This window comes from Ixodes scapularis, unplaced genomic scaffold (genome assembly GCF_016920785.2).
Source record: "Ixodes scapularis isolate PalLabHiFi unplaced genomic scaffold, ASM1692078v2 PGA_scaffold2__306_contigs__length_199485367, whole genome shotgun sequence".
NCBI lineage: Eukaryota > Metazoa > Arthropoda > Arachnida > Ixodida > Ixodidae > Ixodes > Ixodes scapularis.
The window spans coordinates 160,066,288-160,090,094 of NW_024609857.1; the positions used below are offsets into that span (position 1 = coordinate 160,066,288).

The 23,807-nt window shown below is 45.7% G+C and overlaps 1 protein-coding gene across 1 annotated transcript; it reads left to right on the forward strand.

Annotated features, from left to right (window-relative positions):
* The first annotated feature begins 7,180 nt into the window (after positions 1-7,180).
* On the forward strand, positions 7,181-22,802 carry LOC8039535 (isocitrate dehydrogenase [NAD] subunit gamma, mitochondrial). The gene is made up of 10 exons (XM_040222464.3): positions 7,181-7,414; positions 8,984-9,114; positions 9,196-9,311; positions 11,665-11,855; positions 13,659-13,792; positions 16,683-16,785; positions 18,527-18,673; positions 19,125-19,219; positions 22,278-22,338; positions 22,464-22,802. The coding sequence occupies exons 1-10, from the start codon at positions 7,319-7,321 to the stop codon at positions 22,551-22,553; spliced, it is 1,164 nt and encodes a 387-aa protein (XP_040078398.1). The 5' UTR covers positions 7,181-7,318; the 3' UTR covers positions 22,554-22,802.
* The last annotated feature ends 1,005 nt before the right edge of the window (positions 22,803-23,807 follow it).

A 23,807-nucleotide genomic window follows, 5' to 3' on the forward strand; every position in this document is an offset into this window, starting at 1 on the left:
CACAACGGGAATGGAATTCCGCTCTCCGAGTGTAATAAAGTGACTTGCGCACTGAACGTGACCCTATTCACTACTATTATCAGGTACTCTGTCTAAAGATAGGTCTGACGTACCTAGGATGCAAAATCTAAAGATACGTCAGACGTACCCAGGACGTGGAGTCTGCGTCGGGTGTCCTAGCGTGGGCAGTCGGACTGCGGCCGGACGCTCCCGCTGGTGTATTTACAGCAGTCCGAAAGCGTTCCACGCTTCCGTCTTATCGACCTTGCACAAGTGGCTGGCAGCCGCTTGGCCTGGCTGCCGTGTGATACACGGGCGTGTGCCTGTCGTGTGTAAAAACGCGTGGAGTGCCAAGAAAATCAAACATTGTGTCTAACAAACTACTGATTTCAAATTCCCCGACTTTTTCAAGTTTTTCCCTGACTATTTTGATCAAATTCCTTGAGTTTTTGAGTCGAAGGATGACATTTCGGCAATGTCATTCAGCATGGCCGTACCGACGAGCAACCGCCATGCCGCTTTCAAAAGTCGTCTTCCCCTATTTAGCCCACTTTTTGAATGATTCCCTGACTTTCCCTGATGATCCGAAATTCCCTGGGAGTTCAAGGCTTTCCAGGTTGGCAGACAACTTTTGAAATTTCGGCACGCGTTTGCGGGGTTTAGTGATCGGGAAGCTGCTTGAGAACAACATAACTATAAGAGAAGCTGGTACAGTACTGCTTACACGACTGTCGCCCCTTCACAGAAGGCACCCGGCAGGCGGCCGGGAGCCGCCGTCCACCCGGAGTGACCGCCGTCGGTCTTTTTCACGTCACTACGGATCACATAGTGAAGTGGTCCGTAGTTAGCTCAGCACCGAGCAGTTCGGAGATTTCAACACTTCACTCGCTGCTTCAAATGCGAATCTTGACGGTCGAGCTAAGAAAATTGCCCGGGCACGTCCGCCGTACCGTTAGAACTCCGCGTTCTGGTTACGTCCTACATACCTTTAGACTCCGCGTTCCGGATGGGTTCGACGTATCCTTCGACTCAGCGATTATGGAGGAGCTCCCGTGGTTAACGATTGCGGATATTTTAATGAAACTCGAACGACCGAGCGATGTCCGAGGTAGTGATCCGAGCCCGTACGAGAAGCACGGGACCGAATCTGGCTTACTCTGAATTAAATAAAAAAGAAAAGCCTCATTCCCTCCTACTTCACGTTATTCCTACGCGGGGAGCATACAAAACCCTGAAAAACCGAATTCCGCACACGAAATCCACACACTCCGATCAACGCCCACAACGCTTCCGACACGCACTGGGCGCTGCCATCTTATCGTTGACGCCAGAGATTTGGTCTGGTTACGTCATAGATTTGGCCTGGTCACGTGTCTAGTGGTCAAAATTGTACAACATGGCGGCGGTCAATTGGGGGTCACTTTCAGCTGCCAGTTTTTTTTGTAAGTTTAAATGCTACTTCTGATTTTTAAACATTCGGGTTTTCGTAGCGAAACCTCGCCACATGTATTTGCCCATAACAACGACCTTAGCAACCGCTTGTTTGGACCCATGACGTCACACTTACGGAGTCGTATTCTTTACGAACTTCGTAGCTAAGTTGTCGTAGGTAAGAGGTTTTTCTTATGAATCTGGCTTCATATTTTTAATAACAAACACAGGCTAACTAATCGTTGATACTCAGCTCTGTGTATGTCCTGTCCTGTCTGAGGGCAAAAACACAGGCGGCCTTTCCACCACCGCTTGACCGCTTGTCTGGGGTTCGTGTCCATGCAGTGATATCGACGCTAACACGATTTAAACGCTTCGTTGACTGCTACCAACGTTACTAGAACTAGGGGTGTCGCGAACCGGCCGCGGTTCGAGTTCGACCAGGTTCGACTTTTGCGACCTTTTAGTGGAAAGTTCGTCGAACCTTGTATTGAGGTTCGACTCGTGTGCGCATGCGCACACGAGTCGGGTTCGACCCTGTCGGGTTCGACCCTGTCGGGTTCGACACGAGTCGGATTCGACCCTGGGTTCGACCCAGTCGACCCCCAAAGTTCGACCAAAAAATCTGGTTCGATAAAAGTTCGCGACACCCCTAACTAGAACTAGGGGTGTCGCGAACTTTTGTCGAACCAGATTTTTTGGTCGAACTTTCGGGGTTCGACCCACTGATCTCTATGACAATTGCTGGATTGCGTTTGCCCGCTCCGCGAATGCGGTCACTGGCGGCCATCTTTAGGTAGAGTTATATCACCTCTAGCCAATGTAAGCTGCTGCAGCCGCTATCATCCATCCATGGCAGATAGCGTTTTGGCAGGTGGGTTGGCAGGCTGCGGTCAAAATAGCGTGGGTGATATTGCGTGCTTGATTAAAATTATTTGACGAAACATGTTTTTGAAACCCGGCGTAAACAGTAGTCCGTTTTTTGAGGACCTGGTAAAAGTTTCACGAAATCGCAGCACCGGGAGAAAAGCAGCACAGCACGTATCGAAAGTCGCATCGAAAGAAGCATCGAAAGCAGACGACGGTACGGAGTCTGCTTTTGATGCGAGCTGCGCTGCTTTCCCCCGGTGCTGTGCTTTCGTAGAACTTTTGCCGGGTCCTCAAAGATGAGGCTACCGTTCACGCCGGGTTTCAATAATCTGCTTCGTCGAACAACTTCAATCAAGCACGAAATGTCACCCACGGTACAGTGTACTAGATCTACGGCTATGTTTATGGCAGCCTGCCGCCATTGCGCTGTCCGCCATATTACTATGATGGCTAGAGATGATATAACTCTACCTAAAGATGGCCGCCAGTGACCGCATTCCGGTCCATAGGAGGAGCTGGTCAAACGCGATCCAGCAAATAGACATAGAGATCAGTGGTTCGACCTACGAACTTTTCACCAGATTCGACCGGTTCGACTTTGTGGACAGTGTGGCCAGATCTTGATTCAAGCATGTCTAGGTTTGGAGAATTTCTTTTCTTATGCAAAGGGTTATTTTATTTTGTGAACAGCTGCAATTGAAAGAAACTAATTCTATTCACTGAAGAAGTTAATAACTTAAATTTTAGTACTGTATTCACTGAAATAGCCGATCAGCGCTGCACTTAATTCATCTCTTAGCCATTACCATCCAATCCGAAGCCAACTGGCCAGCCTGTCGAGCATGCGCACACGAGTCGAACCTCGATACAAGGTTCGACGAACTTTCCACTAAAAGTTCGAAAAAGTCGAACCTGGTTGAACTCGAACCGCGGCCGGTTCGCGACACCCCTAACTAGAACCACTCACTTGGGAAAATGCCATAGAGCCTGCTCTCAAAAAGTGGCACCGATCCGTGCTCGCGGACCGAACAAATGGCGATCGCAAAGCCGCCATTTCTCCCGCAGCGGCCACTCGAGGAACTGCACGTGACTTCTATTTCGGCTTTCATCGACCATTTTGGCGCCAATACAGATGGGGGTGGAAGAGGTTTGAGGAGTGCCACCCCCGTCTACCAAGCGGACGCGCCGCGAATGAAGACCGAAGTTAAAATTCACCTAGGTCGGGACACGCTACCTGAAATCACCGCTGAGGCATGGTTGTATAAAAACAATATTAATTGTGCCGCAAAACCTTGCAAACTAAAAATGTTAGAAAACGTCACGCGCCCTTCATTTTGTACTAAACTCCAATAAAAGTTACTACAAAAAGATTTTTTTTTTCGTTGGTTTTTACGCAAAAACATGCTTTCTAGAAGTTCAAGGTGACCACAGTAAAAACAAATGATAAAGAGTGGCGCTGTTGTCGCATTTAGCTCGGTCTCGGTGGACGCCAGTGGCCCAAGTTTCACCGGTAAGTTTCCCAACTGAGGGTTCTCGTAACGTTGACTTGACTGCCACAAACTCGATCGCTACGAAGTGAACACAACTGTCATCGTTGGAAAAAGCACCGTGCCAGTAGTTTGCACAGCGGCGTAGATAGAAACAAACCGCCGCGGCGTTTTTCGCGGCCTCAGAAATGCAGAGCCACGCAAATACCTGTTTACACTCGGAGCGGACGCGCGGCGTTTGATTGAAGTGCTGGAAGCGCTTCGGGACCGATCTCTCATGATAGCAACTCGATACTGACGTGACACTCGGCAAAGAAAGGTTCGACCGGCATCGCGTAGCTCCCACGAACTGTTAGCTTGACAGCGAACGCCGTTTTCGACCCCGATTTATCGAACCAACACGCGGCCCTGACGTCACGCAGCTGCGGTGGCGCTGTCGACGGCACTGCGCATACGCAGATGCTTCACTCCTCCCGAATTCGGTTTGTGCGCACGCGCAGTGCCCACACCTGGTGTGGGCAAACGCGGGCTTGTTTGGAAACAGCGTGTCGGTTAGAGTAAATGGAGATGAGCCTCCTTTTAGCGAATTTGGCCGTTGCGAAGCGGCGTGTACGGGTAAATCAGGTGAGTTAACATTTTTGTAATGAGCCGCCGCAGACTGCCGCCGCGAAGCGGCGGGAGCGCAGCGGGGGGCATGAGTTAACACGCGCACCAGTGATACACGCAAGAAGTAGAAAAGCCTTTTTTTTTTTTTTTTTAAGTGTCCCCTTTTTGATATGCGGCGTTTCTCTAAACTGAGGTTCTGCTTTCTCTAAACCGCGCTTCGATAAAACGTGCCCATTCTCTAAAACGTGCTTCGATGAAATGGCATTCGATCAACCGTAGTAAACCCCACGTAGCGTCGTGTCAGAATAAAAGTGGCATAACAAAGTGCACATAATGTGCTGCGAAGGTAATCCGTACGGCGTTTATTTGAGCTCTATATCACACAAACCAAGGAGATAGAATCAATGAGTCCCTTTTCGACGACAGCGTTCGTCACCGCTGAGTCGGAAAACAAGGAAATCGAGATGACAAGGGGAAGAGATTGACCTCTGAAATTAAGTTCAAGGGATACTTCAACGAAATTTGAAATATTCCCGTCGTGTTCAAAAATAGGTTGAATATGATCCACAATATCCGTAAATGACAATCGCACGTCTGTATTTTGATCCTGGTGGCTGTATTTTTCGTTATAAACGGCCCACTCTGGCAAGCGCTCGGAGAAGGCCCAGCTTAGAGCACGTGACATCCAACGCAATCGTGACGTAGGTCGTCTCAAGAAGAGCAAAGCTACGGCGAGGCTGACGTCGAGAGGATGGCCTAGTCGTTCCAGCCAGCGAAGCGGCTGCTCTTGTACGAATTTTGGGTGACGGGTTAATCTTCTATAATCTTCTAGGGGGACAATAGCGACTTCTGCGACACACAAAAGGGATTCTCGGGAAGAGGGGAGTTCCTCCTTCCCCCCTTCTCTCGTCGTGGCCGAAGACGAGACAACCTCCGTCACAAGCTGTCAAGGTTCCTAGACGAGCATTACAAACGAGGCGTTAGCGACATCCACCAGGTGCTCTTTGCTAATCGTTTAATTCGTTTTAAAATTCCTTTTCGAGACCTTTTTAACAAGATATTGGTATGTTCCATGTGATACTGCTCTTTTGAACACATATAGACCAAAAAATGAGCGCCGAAATTTCGTTGTAGTATCCCTTTAAGTTCAGCGATTAAACTATTCACACGGGAAGGGTCCACAAGGGTCGCGCGGGCATATTCCATTCAGCAAGCCAGCCGGTCGTGGGCAGACGGTCTTGGCAAAGGACCGTCGGAGCAATGCTGCGCCGGAACAGGTCGGAGTGCCTGCTAGGCCTATATTCTGCCGAGCTCGCTTGGTCGATAAGATCGTTGCCTTTGTTGATTTTCCCGGGTGCGTGTAGATCCAGCGTTCATGTCCGTCGTGGTCGGTTTCAAGTACTTCTTCCTTTTTTCTTGCTGCTTGAAGTCGGGACGCGCGAGAAGAGCACGTAGAAAAATTAATGTCCGTTGGTTGTCGCGACCAAGTAACTGAGCGACGCTGTCGGCCATGTTGATTTGATCGTAAAAGCAGTTTCGGAGTTGTCGTAGGATTCTGTCGTAACCTGTGCAAAAGTTACGACAATTTCGTTTCGAGAATACGGATTTTCTCTCAAATTTGTCGTACGCACTTTTTTCGTCGTAAGTTCACTTTGAGAATCGGGCCTCAGTTCTCGATCGGCGGTTTTCAGACGGAAAGAAACCGAATTTCGAGCCGCAAATTCTGTTTTGGGTAGTTGGGCTCTTATATGTCACGTACAACTAAAAACCTCGGCGAGCATAAATACCCTGTCAGTGTCCCTTTAACTGTATCATGGAGCGAGATGACGTCATCAGTTTGAAGCGCGAAAACGGCTACTAGTTTCCGCGATTTCGCCTTCGGTTCTATTGGCTGGCGCGCGTCGACGGGGCTCCCATTGGCCGCTGCGCCATGGCCTCCGAGATCCCGAAGCGCGCGCGCGCTAGTACACAGCAGACGACAAAGGGGGCGGACGAGCGGCTTGCATGCTTTCGCATTCGCAACTCATAAGAAATGCTTAGGTGTACCTCTAGCTTTTTTTGTCCTCATTGTGAAATATTGAAAGTTCCCGAACGTGCTTTTATCTTCTCTGTAATTCTTGTTATGAGAAAGTTCAGTGGACAACAGGACGTGCTAAGCATTCTTCGACGAGGAGGATAGGCTCAAGTCCCTCCTCTTCGTCAGCAAAAAAAAAAAAAAAAACTTAGAGCGTGGAGTATTTACTGGCGGCCATAGCTGTGTGCGCGACTGTTGAGCGCGTGCTGACGGCGAGTTTCCGCAGTTCTTTCGCCACATGCATTCCGCACCATCAAGATTGCCAGTCTTAGCAGCATAATGTGAGCACGTTCTGAGCATGCGCTCCAAACATCGCCCTCGAATATGGCGTCCAGTGAATCGGCGTTCTGACATCATCGGCACCATGGGTGTCTATGGTACGGGCTGTTGACTTCCTGCGGTGCCGCGGCTTTCCTGAGCAAATAAAAATTATTATTATTATTATTATCGCAACACCTGTGCAAGAAGCAGACAAACTTGAACTCCGCCTACATGTAGGCCGTGTTCCAAAATTTACTCGATCTTAAAGGGTTTTGTACCTGGGCGTTCCAAAACCTACCCTCGTCCAGCGTTTTTCAATCTTTGTTGTCACGTGACACGACCCGCCAGAGTAATTTGGATCCATTTGAGTAAGATTTAGAACACAGCCGTAGAGAGTGGGCCTTCAGTTTCGGTTTCGTTTTCGCGCACAAATTAAATATCAGAAGCCGCCACTAGATGATGCTAAACTCGCTAAAACGGTGCCCGACCCTCCTCTCCGTATGTCCGTATCTCGGGTCTCGACTGAACGGAGTGACTGAGTCCTGACTGGTGTTGACTGACTGGACGGGGACACGGGGGACATAAAGGTATGGCGAATTCGGTGCGCTTGCTGAGGACCCTCACGCAACAAACGCCCCGAATCTTGTTGCCATCGGCCACAGCGGCCACGCTCCCGCCTCGAAAGGTGAGGAACCACGGCGAGCTGCTGCGCATTCCGCCTCCGGTTTAGCTCGCAAAGGGCGACCGTAGGTCAGCCCTCTGTTTTCTTTTGAATTCAGCTGCCGGCTCCACAACTTGTTAAACTATAAATATGACTGAACATTTAGGTCGTTTCAAAGACTTGCGGTTGGAGAAATTGTCCGCGTGAGTGCTCGTCCAAGTGATGCCGATTGCCGCGTCCAGTTATCTCGGATGCTGTTCCGACAATGATGAGGGGGAGTCAGGGGAGTTTGCATTGGAAGAGTTAAAAACAATGGTGTGCAGAAAAAGCAGACTTTTCCCGGCAGGATAACTGTTACTTCTATGCCCAAAAATTATCTCGATTCGTTTCGAGATTGCCCATTTTACTAGGGCAGTCGATGAACTTTCCCCTCCATCTTCGCGATGTCTTTCCCTCTTCGAGCTTCCAGGCAGGATTAACGTTTTCCAAAACCCCGAGGGAGTCGTGAGTCCTCCCACATGGGACTCACGAGTACTTTGAGTTGAGTGTGACGCTTATAGTGACTGAACGTTTAGAGTGATGCTTGTTGGTTGGGTCACATAGTGATAATATTTTGAGAGATTTTGTGTGTCTAATTGTTACTTTTGTTGCTGAAGTCACCAAGATCGCTGCCAGTTTGTCTGCCTTTTCCCACATTAGATAACTTAATCTTTGCTCTGTCTTACTCACACTCTCTCTACCCTTTCACTAACACTGGGATTAAAACCTGCATCTGTGCTTGTTATATTAAATATGGGAGATGAATTTGTGCAATCTCATGAATAGCTGGCTGTTGTTTCTGCTTCTCGATCGCACACAATAAAGGAGAATATGTTTTACAGTGATTTCATGTAAATATCCTTGAGTGAAGCGCTCCCTTGAGATACATATAAATGAAGGAAAATGAAACATTGATGCAGAGCCAGTTCAAAGGATGATGTGGTTCACCATTAATTTGCTAATATATGTCTGCATATGATTATAGTGAAATGCAGGGCATGGTTCATTATGTTCACACTTGTGCTATGTTTGTCTGCTAATGCTGAAATCTCATTGGTTGCATTCATAATATGCCCAGGACTCGCCACGCCCCGCGCATTTTAGGCCATCAGTGACTACAGTTGCAGAAGGAAGACCTTCCAACAAATTCAGTCGATGCGTTTGAGCTGAAATGATCACGGACCCTCCAACTCGACACAAGCCCTATTTGAACAAGGGCGGTTAGTCGGAAAACTCTGAAACAAAAATTGCATCAGTCGACTTTTAGTTGATTCGGAGGTCTACTTTCAACGGGCATTGAGGGAAGAATCGCTGACATTGTTTCATTACTTGCCTTGACGATTAATAACGCACCTAAAATTTTCTGCCCATTGCGACTCGTTGGAATATTTACCCGCAATGTGGTATACCGTGGCGGCACATTTGTATTTCTTGTTACCGGGTCTTCTTTAGACCATGATGGACCCAATTCTAAACGTATCTCCGCAAAGTGACTGAAACTTTGACAGAGTCGTGCGGAAGACTGCTCCGCTGACAGTTGCACGCATGCTGCAGCACTTTTCAGGCGAAGCACTACCGGCGCACCTCACGGCGAAGGCCAAGTATGGGGGCCGCTTCATGGTCACCGTTTTACCTGGGGACGGGATTGGCCCCGAGCTCATGAAGCACGTCCGTGAGGTCTTCAGGTGCAGTAAAGGTTTTCTCGTGTTTTGTTTTCTTCTCCCGCTCTCGGACAAATGACGTTCGTGCAATCTCTTGTCTTACAGGTATGCGGGCGTGCCTGTGGACTTTGAGGAAGTTCACCTGGATACCGACCATGATGACTTGGACAACGTCGATGAGGCCATCATTGCGATCAAGAGGAATGGCGTGGCCCTCAAAGGTGCTGCTTTTGCACGGTGCCCTTTTTGTCTGGTCCAGTGGTTCTCAACCGCTGATGTTTTGGGGACCCTTTCTGTGTTGGCAGAAGGATGGGGTGTTGGAGGGGTGCATTGGATCTTTACAGCGACAAAAGGGTAAATGAAGAGAACTAAGTGCTCGTAAATCAACTTTGAAGCTCTGGGACAGAGAATAATCAACCTTACTCATTCAGAGCATATGGTTTGGTCTATTTAGCTTTGTGGGACAACCAGCGCCAATCAGAAACAAAAATTTTATTGCTCAACTTGACTGATGGTCAAGGGTTTCGGGGACCCTAAGACTGCCTTTGGGACCCCAAGGGGCCCACAGATAAGGTGACCACCCGTCCCCTGACTTACAGGACTCTTCCATATTAAGGGCTCGTGTCCCGCGTCCCGCAAGAAATATCAAAATCTTCAAAATGTCACACATTTCACACACTCGCAAAATTCACTACTCAACTCGTGGCGCTGCCTAACAATGTGGCACAGTTTTTTTCGGTTGGGGGGAGAGGGGGTGCAGAGGTGTTTGGGACGTCCATGATTTGAGCGGGTGGGGGGATCAAAATGCATGTGTATATATATTTAGGAGTTGGCTGGATTTCAAGGGGGGGGGGGGCATGCTGGAGCCCCATCAGCTCCCCCTGGCTGTGCCACTGGGCACAAGGTAGTTCAGAGGTCGCTGGTATTCGTGCGAATTGCGACTGTACGCTATTTTCTATCGAAGCATTGCGGCAAGTGACCGTCGTTCTTGCAGGAGAACTGATGCGCATGCACCGTTGTGCCTCAATCTCCCCCAGGTCGCAAAATATTGTGAGGGAAAATCTCTCGCCAAACGTTGACAAATAAATTATTGCAATTATTTTCAAATCAGTCCGTTCAGTGTGAGGGATTGCTGTGGAAAGATTTTTTTTTTTTGTGAAGATGGCCACACAAGGCAAAAAGTCTGCAACTGGTAATGGTCGAAAAAAAACCCCAAAAAACATAATGATCTAAATTTGTGTGAGAGCGTGTTCAGGAAACAATAAGCCGAAAAAGATTTATTGTTTCTTTCCTTTTGAGGTGTGGAGTTCTGCTACAGCCAATTTTTGATGTTTTCAACTTAGACACATTTAATAACATATTTGACATAAAAAAAAAAAACATCTGTTTTACAAGAAAAAACAGATCTGTTAAATACACATTTGACGAAAAGTTTAGATTGCTTCGTGCAGGCATCGATTTTTACGGTCAATTTTAGATCGAGCCTGATGAATTCAGACACCCTACATAATAAACTCTCGGACAGCACATGATAATAAATGTGTTTGCAGAGCCACAATTTGCGGTATACAAGTTAATAAATTTCCTCTAATAGTCGTCTTTCTAGAGTCGCTGTGATAGTACTGTTTTCTCTTACACCATCCCCCCCACTCAGCATGTTCTGCATTTCGCTGGCAGGAAGGTGGTCGCCCTATCTGCGGAACCCCATTTGAGAACCACTGCTCTAGTTCATAAAAAAGTGACCATCATTCATTGAGTTTATTATGCCTCAAGGACATTCTAGGTTAAGCTAACAGTGCAAGATCAATCACACAACACGACATACAGAAGTACAAACACACATGCTGTCTTACAACTCTTTGTATTCTGCAACTTCTTTGTTCTCTTCATTGGGTTGACTCTCCATGACCAGCAACAATAACACGAATACAGGAAACACTTCTAAATATGCTTCTCACTCCCCACCGCAATTACCAGGATAAGAATTCGAGCTCTTTTTGAGACAGTGTTAAGGATGAAGAGAACAAAGAAGTAGCAGAATACAAAGAGTTGTAAGTCAGCGCGTGTGTTTGTCCTTCTGTGCGTTGTGTTGTGTGATTGATCTTGCACTGTTACCTTAAGATATGAATCACCAACTCGCCCAAGTTTCCATTTTATCAATATTCTAGGGGTCACATTGCCTGGATGTCATCCGCATAAAACGCTGGAAATTGAGGGTTACTGAACAGCAAGAATATATGGATGTACGTAACAATAAAAAGCAAGGTCACAAGCAGCCTCTTTGCACTTTACACGAATTTGAAAGGTTACGTAGTTGCCTGTTGACTACAATTTTGCAATTTTTACTCACATTTTTTTCAATGATTGGCCTTCATAAGCATTCTCGGAAAATAAATGCACAAGCTTTTTATTTCTAAAAAAAGGGTCAGCCTTTCTCAGAGTGACAATGGTGTGGTACAACGCATTAGAAATGTGTTGAAAAGTGGCCTGTCGAAGTTCATACAGGCTTGCCTGGAAGCAGCGATTGCAGTTTGAGCAGACGAACTTTGGCCCGTCTTTTTCCCATCCCCAAAGGCAACATAGAGACGCGGCACAACTCTCCAAATGCCAAGTCGCGCAACGTGGAGCTGCGACTGCGGCTGGGGCTGTTTGTCAACGTGATCCACTGCAAGAGCTTTCCGGGAGTTCACACCAGGCACCAGGGCATCGACATCGTCCTCATCCGGCAGAACACCGAAGGAGAGTACAGCTGCGCCGAACACGAGGTAGGCCGACGTGCACTACGAATGGCACGACGTCTGGGACACGTCCCCGACCGGTGCATCTGCCACGTCCTCGTTTGTGGTCCCCCAATTTTCGCCGGATGACTCGTCACGCCGTTGCTTGCCGCGATCCCAGTGGAGGCGCGGCAATGGACTTGGATGCAGCAGGCACCTGTTCCGCTGTAGGTCCCTCTTCCGCTCAACAGTCCGTGGATACTTCTGCAGCCACGACACGATGCAAACGCTAGCATTTGTTTGTATTTGTTGTCAAAACTTCTACGGCCGACTGCTGGGATTGTGAAGATCGACAGCATGAAATGCCGGTTCCTGCGGCGTGATATCTCGCCACTTTGGGACTGCCTTCGATGTGTGGGTGGCATATATAGGATGCTAAACACACCAGTGAAAGGCGCATTCCAGGCACTGTAGCACCACAGAGCGCGCTTTCATATTGCAGAGTCTAGTAAAAACTCCCGAGCCTAGTTTTAGAACCATGTCTTGATGCTGCAATCAACGGCTTCAAAATGGCGGCCCCACGCAGTCGTTGCGGGGCAGGGAAAGCTGGTAGAGCCTGCTAGCCAGACGGCAAATGGGCTGGCATTGTCCTTTAGCAGACTGAATTACAGGCAGCTTGGCCTACAAACCCCTAGCGAAAACCAACTTATCTATCAACTTTAGACTGGTCGTAATAGACAAGCTGTTTGGAGCTTCCATGTAGACATTGTACAAAAGTTTTTCGTTTCACCTAGCTTCATGATAGCCAACATCAGTCAATCAGAAAGCTTGATTCTCCAGTTCAAGCTAATGTTGTAGAAAATGCATTCAATCTACTGGCACCATCTTTTTGTATAACTCAGTTGAGACTAAGGAACCTGCCAAGGAGTTTGATCAGCTTTGATCGTCTCAAACTTTTAGCCCAAACTTCGACTGGAGGTTTGACAGGAGTTTGACTATCATGTGCATACATGGAAAATGAACTGGCACCGCCTGGCAGAGAAGGGGTGCAGCCAAATAACTGCTAAATCATTATAAGTTAACATTCTTGCTACTTATAGTGCGTAATCACTGGTAATTATTAAGTAAAATATAAAAAAAGCTGTTATGTAAACAATTTTCTTTTTAAATTTAAAATTGTTGCATAGAAGTTGCGCAACACCGTTTGAGAAGTCAAACTTCATTGAATATTGACAGAAGTTCAAAGGCTCGCCGAATCAGACGAGCCTCAGGTTCGACAAAAGTTTGCAACGTCCCCCTAGTTTGGGCAACCGTGGTTTTTTTGTCAAATTAATTGGACATATTGGAGGCCGGGTTGATTGTACCATCAAATGTGGATATGGATGTTTGCATGGCAGGAAGTCATTCTGTCTTGAATTGGTTCATATTTTCACCCTGGATGGGCAATTGGGCCAGTGCAGTATGCCTTTTGAGCCAGAGTCCTTCAAGTGCATTGTGTAGTGGCGATTACACGAATGTACACCGGTACACTACTCATCCACATCAAAACCTGCATAAGTGGGGATTGAAAGTGAGGATTGAACTTGTGTCATAGAATTCTGCAGTGCAAGTTTTTGCTCCACGCACATTCGGCACTTGGTCGCTGAATTTGAAATATAATTTCCACATAAGTATCTTTGGGTGGCACATTGAGATAGAACTTTAGGAGTAAAAGTTCCCGTTTTAAGCTGGACTGGTTTGCCACCTTTGGATCTTTCTCTCAACCCATGCTGCGCCATCACATCTTTTCTGTCACATGCCATGTAACACATGTTTCTTAACTCCTGCTGTTGCTCCCCTCCTTGCCTCCAGAGCGTTCCTGGCGTCGTGGAGAGTCTGAAGCTGATTACACGCAAGAAGTCTGAGGAAATTGCTCGCTACGCCTTTGAGTTCGCCAGGCAGAATGGGCGGAAGAAGATCACAGCTGTGCACAAGGCCAACATCATGTTAGTCCCTCTTCATGCCACTCCAGCTGACTGTGCCTGTTGTTAGAGCCACATAGATAAGCTACGCTTCCGAGTCGTCTTGGTGCCTTCAGCCATCTTGGTGCCTGAAATCATTGTTGCCGCTCATCCAAAACTTTGTCTGAAATTGCAGGAAACGCTTATCCATACTCCAGAAACGTTGAGAGGGTCCGCGACATAGCAAAGTTATACCGTCTGAGCTTCCTGACACCCTGTCTAGAGCTCGGGAAGTTCCATTGTCGAACGATTGCCAATTGCACCCTCTCTACTAAGCATCAAAATGGTGCCACCCACAAGAAAATCGAGGAATGGGGTGCCAATATATTTAGTGGCTCTATCTGTTGTTAGTTTGACCAACTATAGCAGCTTTATTGTTTGAACAAACTAACTACAGAGCCAGATGCCTCAATCATATGCATATATTTACGCTTAGTTATAGTCATTTGCAAATAGTAAATTTTGAGTTTGAAGCGAATAGTGGTTTTGGTTGAAAATAAAATATCAAATAGTTGCTCAAAGTCTTTCACTACCGTGCGCCATGCTTAAATGAAAATTCATCTGAACTCGTGAAGGTTGTCCACTTCTAAGCTGTTTAACTAATATAACTACTATATGAACTGTGGCATGTAAATAACAGATTTGTTGCAGTTATCCTAATGTAGGGTTTATAAATCTGGTTGGTATGTGCAAATATTGTTTCTTCTATTTCAAATTTGACGAAATATAAACAAGATAAGCATGGATGATGAACGCAGGCTGTGGAGACATCACTGCCTTAGAATATACTAAAGCAAGGGTGCAGGCGAGCTGGTTTAATACTGGTGTGGTAACCCTGAAGCCGGGGAAAAGAAGGGACGTAGGACAGACACAAAACGTCCCTTCTTTTCCCCGGCTCCAGGGTTACCATGGAAGAAAAAATTGACCGCATCTCCACGTGGTGAATGATGTTGATTGGGGCGAAGCTCTGGTGGTGCTTGTCTGCGTAGACGCTGAGCCGCAGCATGCCGAGCCTTACGTTCGTTTTCATCCAGTCAGAAAAAGAATGTGTGGTATGGAACGTGGTTATATACGCATTTGAGCATTTGACCGCAGCGCCCCCTCGTCTATAAACGTTGAGCCAATGCATGCAAAGTTTAACGCGATTATATACGCATTTGACCGCAGCGCTTTCTCCTGTATAGATGTTGAGCGGCTACATGTAACGTTTCATCCATGACATCATCCATACTACCACATCTCAGAGCCCCCTACTCGTCCCGCTGTCATGGCCGAGTGGTTAAGGCGATGGACTAGAAGTCCATTCGGGTCTCCCTGCACAGGTTTGAATCCTGTCGACTGCGCAAACAATTTTTTTTTCTCATGATTTTTTTTTCCCTACACAAGCACGTGAGCTCACAAGCACGAGCACCAGCAAGATCGATGTCAGCACGGACGCTGGACGGACAAGGCTAGACCCTAAGGAGCTTCGCCCCTAATATACTCTTGCATAATCTTAGTGGGTTAGCCCCATTGAGTGCACTTCTCCCCGTGCACTTCCGCACTGCAGGGAAGCAACACTTGCAAAGCCGGCGAGCTTTGCGGGTATTGCTTCCCCGCAGTGCACTGGTGGTCGGTGAGAAGCGCACTCAACGGGGCTAACCCGCTGCAATCAACACTTCGAAAGGTACCAATATCGCAGCTCAACTCGAAGCGAATACCGAATAGCGTATTACTAAAAACTACTTTTCGAATATCCGCACCACACTACTTAGTTACCTATATTTTATATTGTGAGCTTTTTTTAATTGCTTGAGGCCCCAGGACTGGGTTTATGTGTGCTTCTCTCGGTGTTTAGGCAGGGAGATATGTTGGCAAAACCAAAGGACATACTCCTCTTGTAAGCTTGCATTGTACAAAGTATCACTCCCTTTGAGTGAGGTGGTAATTTTCTGTGCAAACATTTAGTTCTTGCTTTCAGAAACATGCAGCATGTGCTATTTGTGTACTCATCAAAGAATTGTCTGAGCACAGCTTATCTGTGTCCTAAATGGTCATTTATGTAACAGTGTGTTACCTTATATTTAATACAAAAGGAGCCCAACTGTGGCTACCTTGATGCCCACGCTGATTACATAAAAATAGAACTTTAGAGTAGGGAGCAGATATGAGCAATCCAGAGCAGAAAAGAAGATTGACTTTTTTCACTGAAACACTTGTCCGTTAAAGGTGCGGAAGAAGAACTATTGACCACAACAATGGGATTTTTATCCCAGGAGGACAGTCAGTTGGAGAAGGATCATTTTACAAACCTAATAAATTGATACAAAATTTGAGAACATTAGATTTGGGTAGCCTATAGTTTCCACTTCAAAAAGGAAAATGTATATGATGTGAAAGTCCAGAAGCTCTGTTGTTATCAGCTTTTGCATCGATTCATACACTTGTTTGTACTATTTGCTGACTGAGTAGTGGAGCCCTTTGGTACAGAAGTGCTGCATAATTCTGACAGATGCCTCTCTAACCCTGCACAAGCTGGGGCAGTGAATGCAGAATAGCACAGAAGCAGAGTCAGAAGCATAACTGCATAAGGAATGTGTGAGAAATGCATAGTCATAGACATCATAGTGCTAGAAAATACACTGTTCCTGTCTCCCCTCGTCAAGGGGCACTACAAAATAATTTTTTGGTTAGGGCTCCCAAGTTTCATCAGTCTTGTTATCCCTAGTTTTACGGAGAATTATTTGAACAAAATTTACAGTAACGCAACTTTCGCAGAGTGTATTGTTTACAGCTACTTTTGTATAATACCTTCTATAAATCCTTAACGACGGCTCGATGCTGCGATTGAAGTTTATAATGCCACTCTTGTCACCCATGACTGGTCTTGTTACAGGAAGCTCTCCGACGGGCTGTTTCTCAAGTGCTGCAAAGAAATTTCGGTTGACTACCCAGAGATTGAATTCGACAACATGATCATCGACAACTGCAGCATGCAGGTGAGAATAAATTAGAGTATGGACACAGCTCAGACATGAAACCATGAGCTGTATCCTGTTGAACTGGTTATAGTATTAATTTAACTGAAATTAATATCACATAAGATATATATATATATATATAATATAATTAAAGTTGACTTGACGCTTTTGAAATAGGCCAATGCATTCTCACAAATGTTTCTAAAATGTTTTAGAAGAGGTTGCATTTTTTGGATATCCCGTTATAAAAATAGATTCTTTGTGAAACCGAGGGACCTTCATCAATGCTACCTGAAAGATGACTAAAGTTTTAGTGCTACGAGTCATGACCAAATGGTTTTTTCATCAGAATCTCGACTGCGACTAACCTTGGGTGCTTGTGAGGTTCTGTGCCTGTTTAGGTTAGGAAAAAGTATATATAATTGGCTTTGGTGAACAGTAGAACATTTGGCAGTTTGCATCTTTAGCCCCACGTTCCAGGGGAAAGAAACCGGCCGCCGGATGGTAAAAGAAACACGCTTTTTGTGTAAGTTTTGTAAAAATATGAGGCACTAAAGAAAATCAGCCACCTGCGTTAAGTCCTTATTTTGAACTGTTTTTGTTCAGATTCTGCCCATTGAAATTTGAAAATCACAATGAAACAGCCCAATTACGGACATGATCTCCCCACACCATCAGATTACCGGCGTGTGGTCGTCTGTGATACACATTAAAAACCTAAGGCTAGCAGTCCTACTGCATCGACTAAATTTCTCATCTAATAGCGTAAACTGGTGTCGCCGCACCTCAAAGGCAGACCGACCTTACGCTGCATAAACAGGAACACCAAATTTGTTTGTTTGTTTTATGGAAGCGTGCGAGACAACACTCCGTCTTACGTTAGAGGGAAAGTGGACGTAACAAGCAAATGAACGGAGTGAAAGAGGGAGCTGCGCCGCTGTCTCACAAAACCAGTCGCGGTCCAGTCCAAACCTAACCAAAGATGGCTGAATGCACCAGGGCAATAAACACAAACACATTTAAAGTTATGATTTGGGAATGTGTGTGAACCGATGACGCTTTTCGGTGCCTACTGATGGGACAGGAATGAACTCTCACACTGCAGTTTATTTCGCATGGACTAGTGGTTCTGAAGAACTACCATATTTAATAAATTAATACTACTGTCAAAAAAAACAAAAAGTATTTTTTGGCATTGTCATATAAAATTTTGGGTAGACCTGTAATCATAACCAAAGGATGTCAACCTATAAGTGAGAAAACCTTCTGAGCCCATTGACCTAACCCAGATGCTTCACCGTGTAAGCCACTGCTCCTAGCACACCAGTGGAAGGTGGTGAAGCTCAACGCATGTGCTAGTGCAAAGCAGAAAGCTTGACACGTATGTCACAATTGCATTACACATAAAATCTGAACTCCCTGTGAAAAAAAAAACTATCAGAACCAGGGTTATACAGCTACTGAGCACGGCGGGAGTGCATGTGCACAGTGCACAAATATGAATTTTAAATTCCATGCAAAATTAAATAAAAGGAAAAATTAAACTGATCAAGCACATCAAAAACATGCGCTTGTGAGGAGAAAATGACAAACTTACTGAAAAACCAATCATGTCTTATTGCAAGATTCAGTCCTTATGATCATAGTTTCACTAATGCCGGAGCTATGAGACCCCCGTCGAAATTAATACAGTGAAGGGGTTATGAGACCCCCTCCAAGATACTTCCAACTTTAAGAAGTGACTTTCCCTTGCCTGCAGTTGGTGTCTTATCCAGCCCAGTTTGACGTGCTGCTTCTACCCAACTTGTACGGAAACATCCTGACCAACATCGCCTGTGGTCTTGTTGGTGGGCCTGGCATCACATCTGGCAGGAATTATGGCCACGAGTATGCTGTGTTTGAGACGGTGAGCCCACTTTGCTGACGATTGTGGCCACCCAGAGACTTCTTAGCAGTTAATAGCTTTCAAAGCAGATGTTTTGGCGGTTGAGTATGGGATAGGTATCTAAGGTGTGATCGAAGGGCTTGATATAGTAGTTAGGTACTATTTAGCTGCCTTGAAGTGAAAGTCAGCTGGTGACAAAAGTTGGGGGTTGGGCACCTGCTTTGCTCACAACTTGTGTTATAGTGTAGCCCTTTACACTTCTGAAATTTATAAAAATATTGGGGTATTTCTGCCACTTGAGGACATGCTCAAGCTATTCATAAAGCACAAACAAATGGTTTGCTACCTGGTAATGTGTTGTACTATTTCCTAGCTTTTCCGAAGCTAGGAAATATTTTGCCAGTTGTGTGAGCAAAAATGAGCCGAGGCGTAGAACAGGAGTAAAAACCTTACGACGCATTCCTTTTCCTAGGGCACACGAAACACCGGAAAGTCAATTGCCGGGAAGAATATTGCCAACCCCTTGGCTATGATGAATGCCGGCGTTGACCTTCTGGACCACCTGGGGTGAGTTTTCCCTGTCGTCATCCGTTGTAAAATGCCCTATCACTACCATAAAGAGAGTGCTCAGTTGTACAGGCTAGTCGATGCCATTCTTTTTAGGTTGCCATCTTTACAAAACACAAAACCCTACTTGCAAAGATTGCCATCTTTGCAAGTGAGCACAGTCTTTTCAGTATACAGGGAGTTTCTCGAAACGCCAGCCGAATCAGTCTTGCAAAAAGTATGCATTGTACAGAAAAAGGCTCGAGGTACACCTAGCACTTCCTATGAGTTGTGAATGCGAAAGCACGCACGCCGCTCTTCGCTCCCTTCTTTCGTCTGCGGTGTACGACGCACTGACCTTGGGCATGGAGCGGTGAAGCCGCTGCCTCGCAGACATGCAGCGCCATTGGGTGAGCGATCGTTGAAACGGACGCGCAGCGGCCAATGGGAGCCTTGTGGCGCGCGCCAGCCAATGGGACAGAAGCCGAAAAAACATCAGCTTTACTTCGCTCCTTTGGGATCAGGAAAGCTAGGTGCCATGTCTAGGCTTTTCGCGTGGTTTCATAGCTGGGAGCAGGCTCCACTTAGAGAAAGGATTTAAGGTGCCGTTTTCGCGCTTCAAACTTGTCGTCGGCTCGCTCCATGAGACAGTTAATGCTTTCGCATTAAAGAATGGTTGTGTAGTAAGAAGAAAAGGTGGCAAGTTTGGTTTTTGCTCAGGGTCAGTGATCCCAAGGAGAGGCCACTTCAGTTTCCTTTCAAATCTCAAACTATTTATCATAGGGGGTTTACCGTATATCGTCAAGATTCATTCGAGACAATGGGTCATTGCACTTCTGGGTCACAGCAAATCCATTATTCTGGTTTCCAGTTTGGCCATTTGTGTTTCTGGGAAGAGAAGGGGTCGTATTTTTATAATGTAAAAATATGAACCCATAAATTTCATAGAATGGAGGCAGGGCAGGTGAAGCTTCGGTGCTTCCCAACGACTATGTCCAGGTGTCTAGGGGTTTTGAAGTGTTGATGTTTATTCGAGCAATGTTTGTTTGCGAGTTTCGTCGTGGAACATGCGGTTCATATTTCTAATGGCGGGGGTGCCACTGCCAAATCCAGCTGAAGAAATATAAGTTAATACAAGTGAATTTAGGATATGATTGTTTGTGTTTAGATATTATTTATTTTTATTTTAGATTTTGTACAAATTGGGAATACAGCGAAATTAAACTTTGAATTTCGGACGAATGCGAATATGGGCCAAAATATTAAGCTCTGATAAACGCCCTAGAATTTCATGAAATATAAGCCCCGCAAAACCCTAGGTACAAAGAATGCATGGCATTGCACAGCGTTCCGGAAAAACGCTCAGTTTGGACGCATTTTTAGGTTTTTGTTTCCTACCGAAGAGCATCTTTGCATTAGCGCAGCAATTCTACCTCCCCACGTGTTACGACCACGGGGGGAGGTAGAATGCAGCTTTGCTGGAACAAGCATATACTGCTATAGAAAACCTAAATATACAAATGCATCCAAATTGCACCTTATTTTGCATTGCCATAAAAACACTGTACATGCTTTATATCATTCTCAAGTGAGTGGATTTAGAACTTTTTGATGATGCCCAGCAAGCTAATTGAAGCCATAACTTTAAACTAATTAATTTCAAAGCTAATTACTCAAAGGTAATTGATAAACAAACTATAATAAACATAATTGTTCCAAATTGGCCTTTTGGCAGAAACCAGTATGTCATTACCTTTTTCTCTGCGTGATGCATAGTTTTTGCAGGAACTATCTGGTTCATATCTCGAGAAACACGCTGCCATAACGATAAACACCTAAAAGTAACCTTCCTACTGGTTTGATCAAAATCAAAGAAAACTCAAAAACCCCAAATTGGAGCTGTCCTTGAATAAAAAAAGACCCAACCTTCGTGGAAAGGAAACTTTTGCTGCAGCTTTGTTTGACTCGGAATACAGCTCACACTGAACTGTCCACCAGGCTGCTGCTTTCTTGTTGAACCACAATCCCATCTCGTTTCCTTCTTTCTCGGGTACCGGGACATTTTCCGAGCGTTCAGGTCGCACATACGTTCCTCGGAGGTCCAGGATTCCCGTTTCTTTGTCCCGCTTTTTTTCTACATTGGCCGCAATAAATGCACTATTTTTTTTATGCGACATTGGAAATTGACATTGAAAACCACCGAATCTACTACGGAAAAACTATAAACTGCGAAATATCAACCCCCTCCCAAAAAAATAATACCCTTAACGAACCCTATCAATAAGCTGCATTGTTCAAAGTATGATTTTTAGAGCGATTCATGCCTACTCTTAATATGGGTTTCCCGGTAGTACTTGGGAATTCTTCTAAGGCAGCCCCTAGGTTCCATTGAGGAACTTTGCTCAAGGAAGCTCTGAGGGCATTTCAAACAAATTTTGTCAGTTGTCTCTAAAGTGTTTTGCCAGTTTAAACACTAGCATTTTAACGCAGTTGCGTTGAGGAGCTTGTGTTGCAGAAAATCGGTGGCATGGCAGAAAAGCTGGCATCAGTGGCGTGCCGCAAAAATCCTGATTGGTCGATAGGGTCACGACGTTGCAGCCACATGACCTCGCGCGGGAATTTCAAACAACCCACAATGCTAACGTGAAACGTGACGTCACGCATGGAATGAAAGCAATTAAAAAACGTGATATGTAATGTGAATTAAAGATTGCGGCATGTCTCAAATGATTTCACTCTATAAATTAATTCAAAGAAACATTTGAAAAAATTTAGGTGTGATTCAAACCCACGCTATTTATAGGCCACGCAAGGCACATCGCATGGCTTGGGTATGATCGGAAGTTTATTTGTTTATATGTTTCGCTATCGCATTACACTCTTTACTCTTAAAGGCGAAGCTTAAGCGATCCCCTTTGAATTCAATATATCCAAGTTCGACTGTAGCACAGCATTATTGTTAACTCTGTAGGCTTTTGCACTGCTTTATAGCAATAACGTCGACGGAGATAAGAATGTGGAGGGAGAGAATAATGTCCAAAGACCCTCAAATACATAAACATGGCAAATGCACTTCCAGGTTAAAAAAGGATGCGACCGTCATCAGGAATGCTATCGACAAGACACTCAATGTGGACAAGGTAACCAAATCCTCTTTCATCCTAAACATTAATCCTCAAGTGTGCGGTGTAATACTCGACCAATTTTAAGAGGCATATGTTAAGCATTGCTCCGCTTAAAATCAAGTGCATTTCATCCTTCGCAGATCCACACACCAGATCTGGGAGGCCAGGCAAGCACGCGTGACGTCGTGAACAATATCATAAAGGAAGTCCAAGAAACCACACGTCTCTAGGTTTCCCATGCTTCCCGGCAATACCGTTCGCTCGCAATCGCTTTTAGAGGTGTGTACACTTAGATGCCTGCTAGAATCCCAAATACTCTTCACGGGGCCTATTTAATGAAAGTGCGTCGATTGCTCCAGTCCCGTGTTGGAGAAAAAGTATTTATGTTGTACCATAGTGCCGCGACATTGAACAAAAATAATGACGAGAGCAATGTTTTACCAACCAACCAACAGATCAATAAAGATGTGTGTGTACAAGCAGTGTTGTTGTGGCTTTACTTGTGGGCAGGGTCCTGGGATAGTTCAGCCTACGAATCACCAGGTGGCGGGTGGGGGCCCCAGCCGAGGTGCCCGCAATCTGACAAAGCTTATTGCGAGGAGAAGGCGCCGTCTAACCGAGATTTCAGTTGCACTTTGAAAGATCCCCAGGGGGTCGAAATTACTTCCGAATTAAAAACGGCGCGGAAAGACGAGGACCAGACAAAGAAGTGACATGGACGTAGCGCTACGTCCGTGTCACTTCTTTGTCTGGTCCTCGTCTTTCCGCGCTGTTTTTAATTCCGAAGTACGTACCAACTCGCCCAAGCCTCAACTTTAGGTCGAAATTAATCCTCGGTCCCCTGCTGGGGCTTGCCAGATGCCCTTCGTTGGTTTGGCACGCAAGTCCCCCAAATATGAACTTGTCCTGCTCGGCTTCCGAAGTGGGCAGTAAACTCCGTCCTTCCACTACTTCCTCCTTCCTGGTACGAGCCAATATACCACGAGGTTACCGCGCTGTGCCCAGAAAAACGTGCTTCGGGTGCTTTTTTCGCTTTTCGAACCTGTGGCGATTCGGCAACCTCGAGGTTTGCAGTAAATGGTGGCAATCCCAGCAGCGATAATGGAGTTCAGCAAGGCTTGAAAAGCGAATGGTTAGATTTTTATGCTGCTTGTTCAATATTTGTGCTACAAAGTTGTACAAGATACCTACATAAAAGTGAACAAAAGACAGGCACATGTATGTCCAGTCTTTTCTTTGCCTTCATGCAACATATTTTCCGGTCCGCACTCGATGCATGGTCCGCTGAGGCAAATATTGGTTGGAGAAAGCAAGTTTTAACTCGGACCGCGGCTGGTGCATAGTCTGGACCTTGCGCATATTTTGCCTATTAAAAAAGTATAATTCACTGCACACCCTGAAAAATGATTGCTTTATTAGCTCACAAAGAAGCTCATATTATACATATATCATCAGCATAACCTGTCATTTTCAGAATTCATCAT

Excerpts from the sequence above, each read along its gene's own strand:
- LOC8039535 (XM_040222464.3), top strand. The coding sequence starts at position 7,319 with ATGGCGAATTCGGTGCGCTTGCTGAGGACCCTCACGCAACAAACGCCC. Across the intron at positions 7,415-8,983 it reads CCACGCTCCCGCCTCGAAAG|CACTTTTCAGGCGAAGCACT; the intron begins GTGAGGAACCAC and ends CGCATGCTGCAG. Across the intron at positions 16,786-18,526 it reads TCGACAACTGCAGCATGCAG|TTGGTGTCTTATCCAGCCCA; the intron begins GTGAGAATAAAT and ends CCTTGCCTGCAG.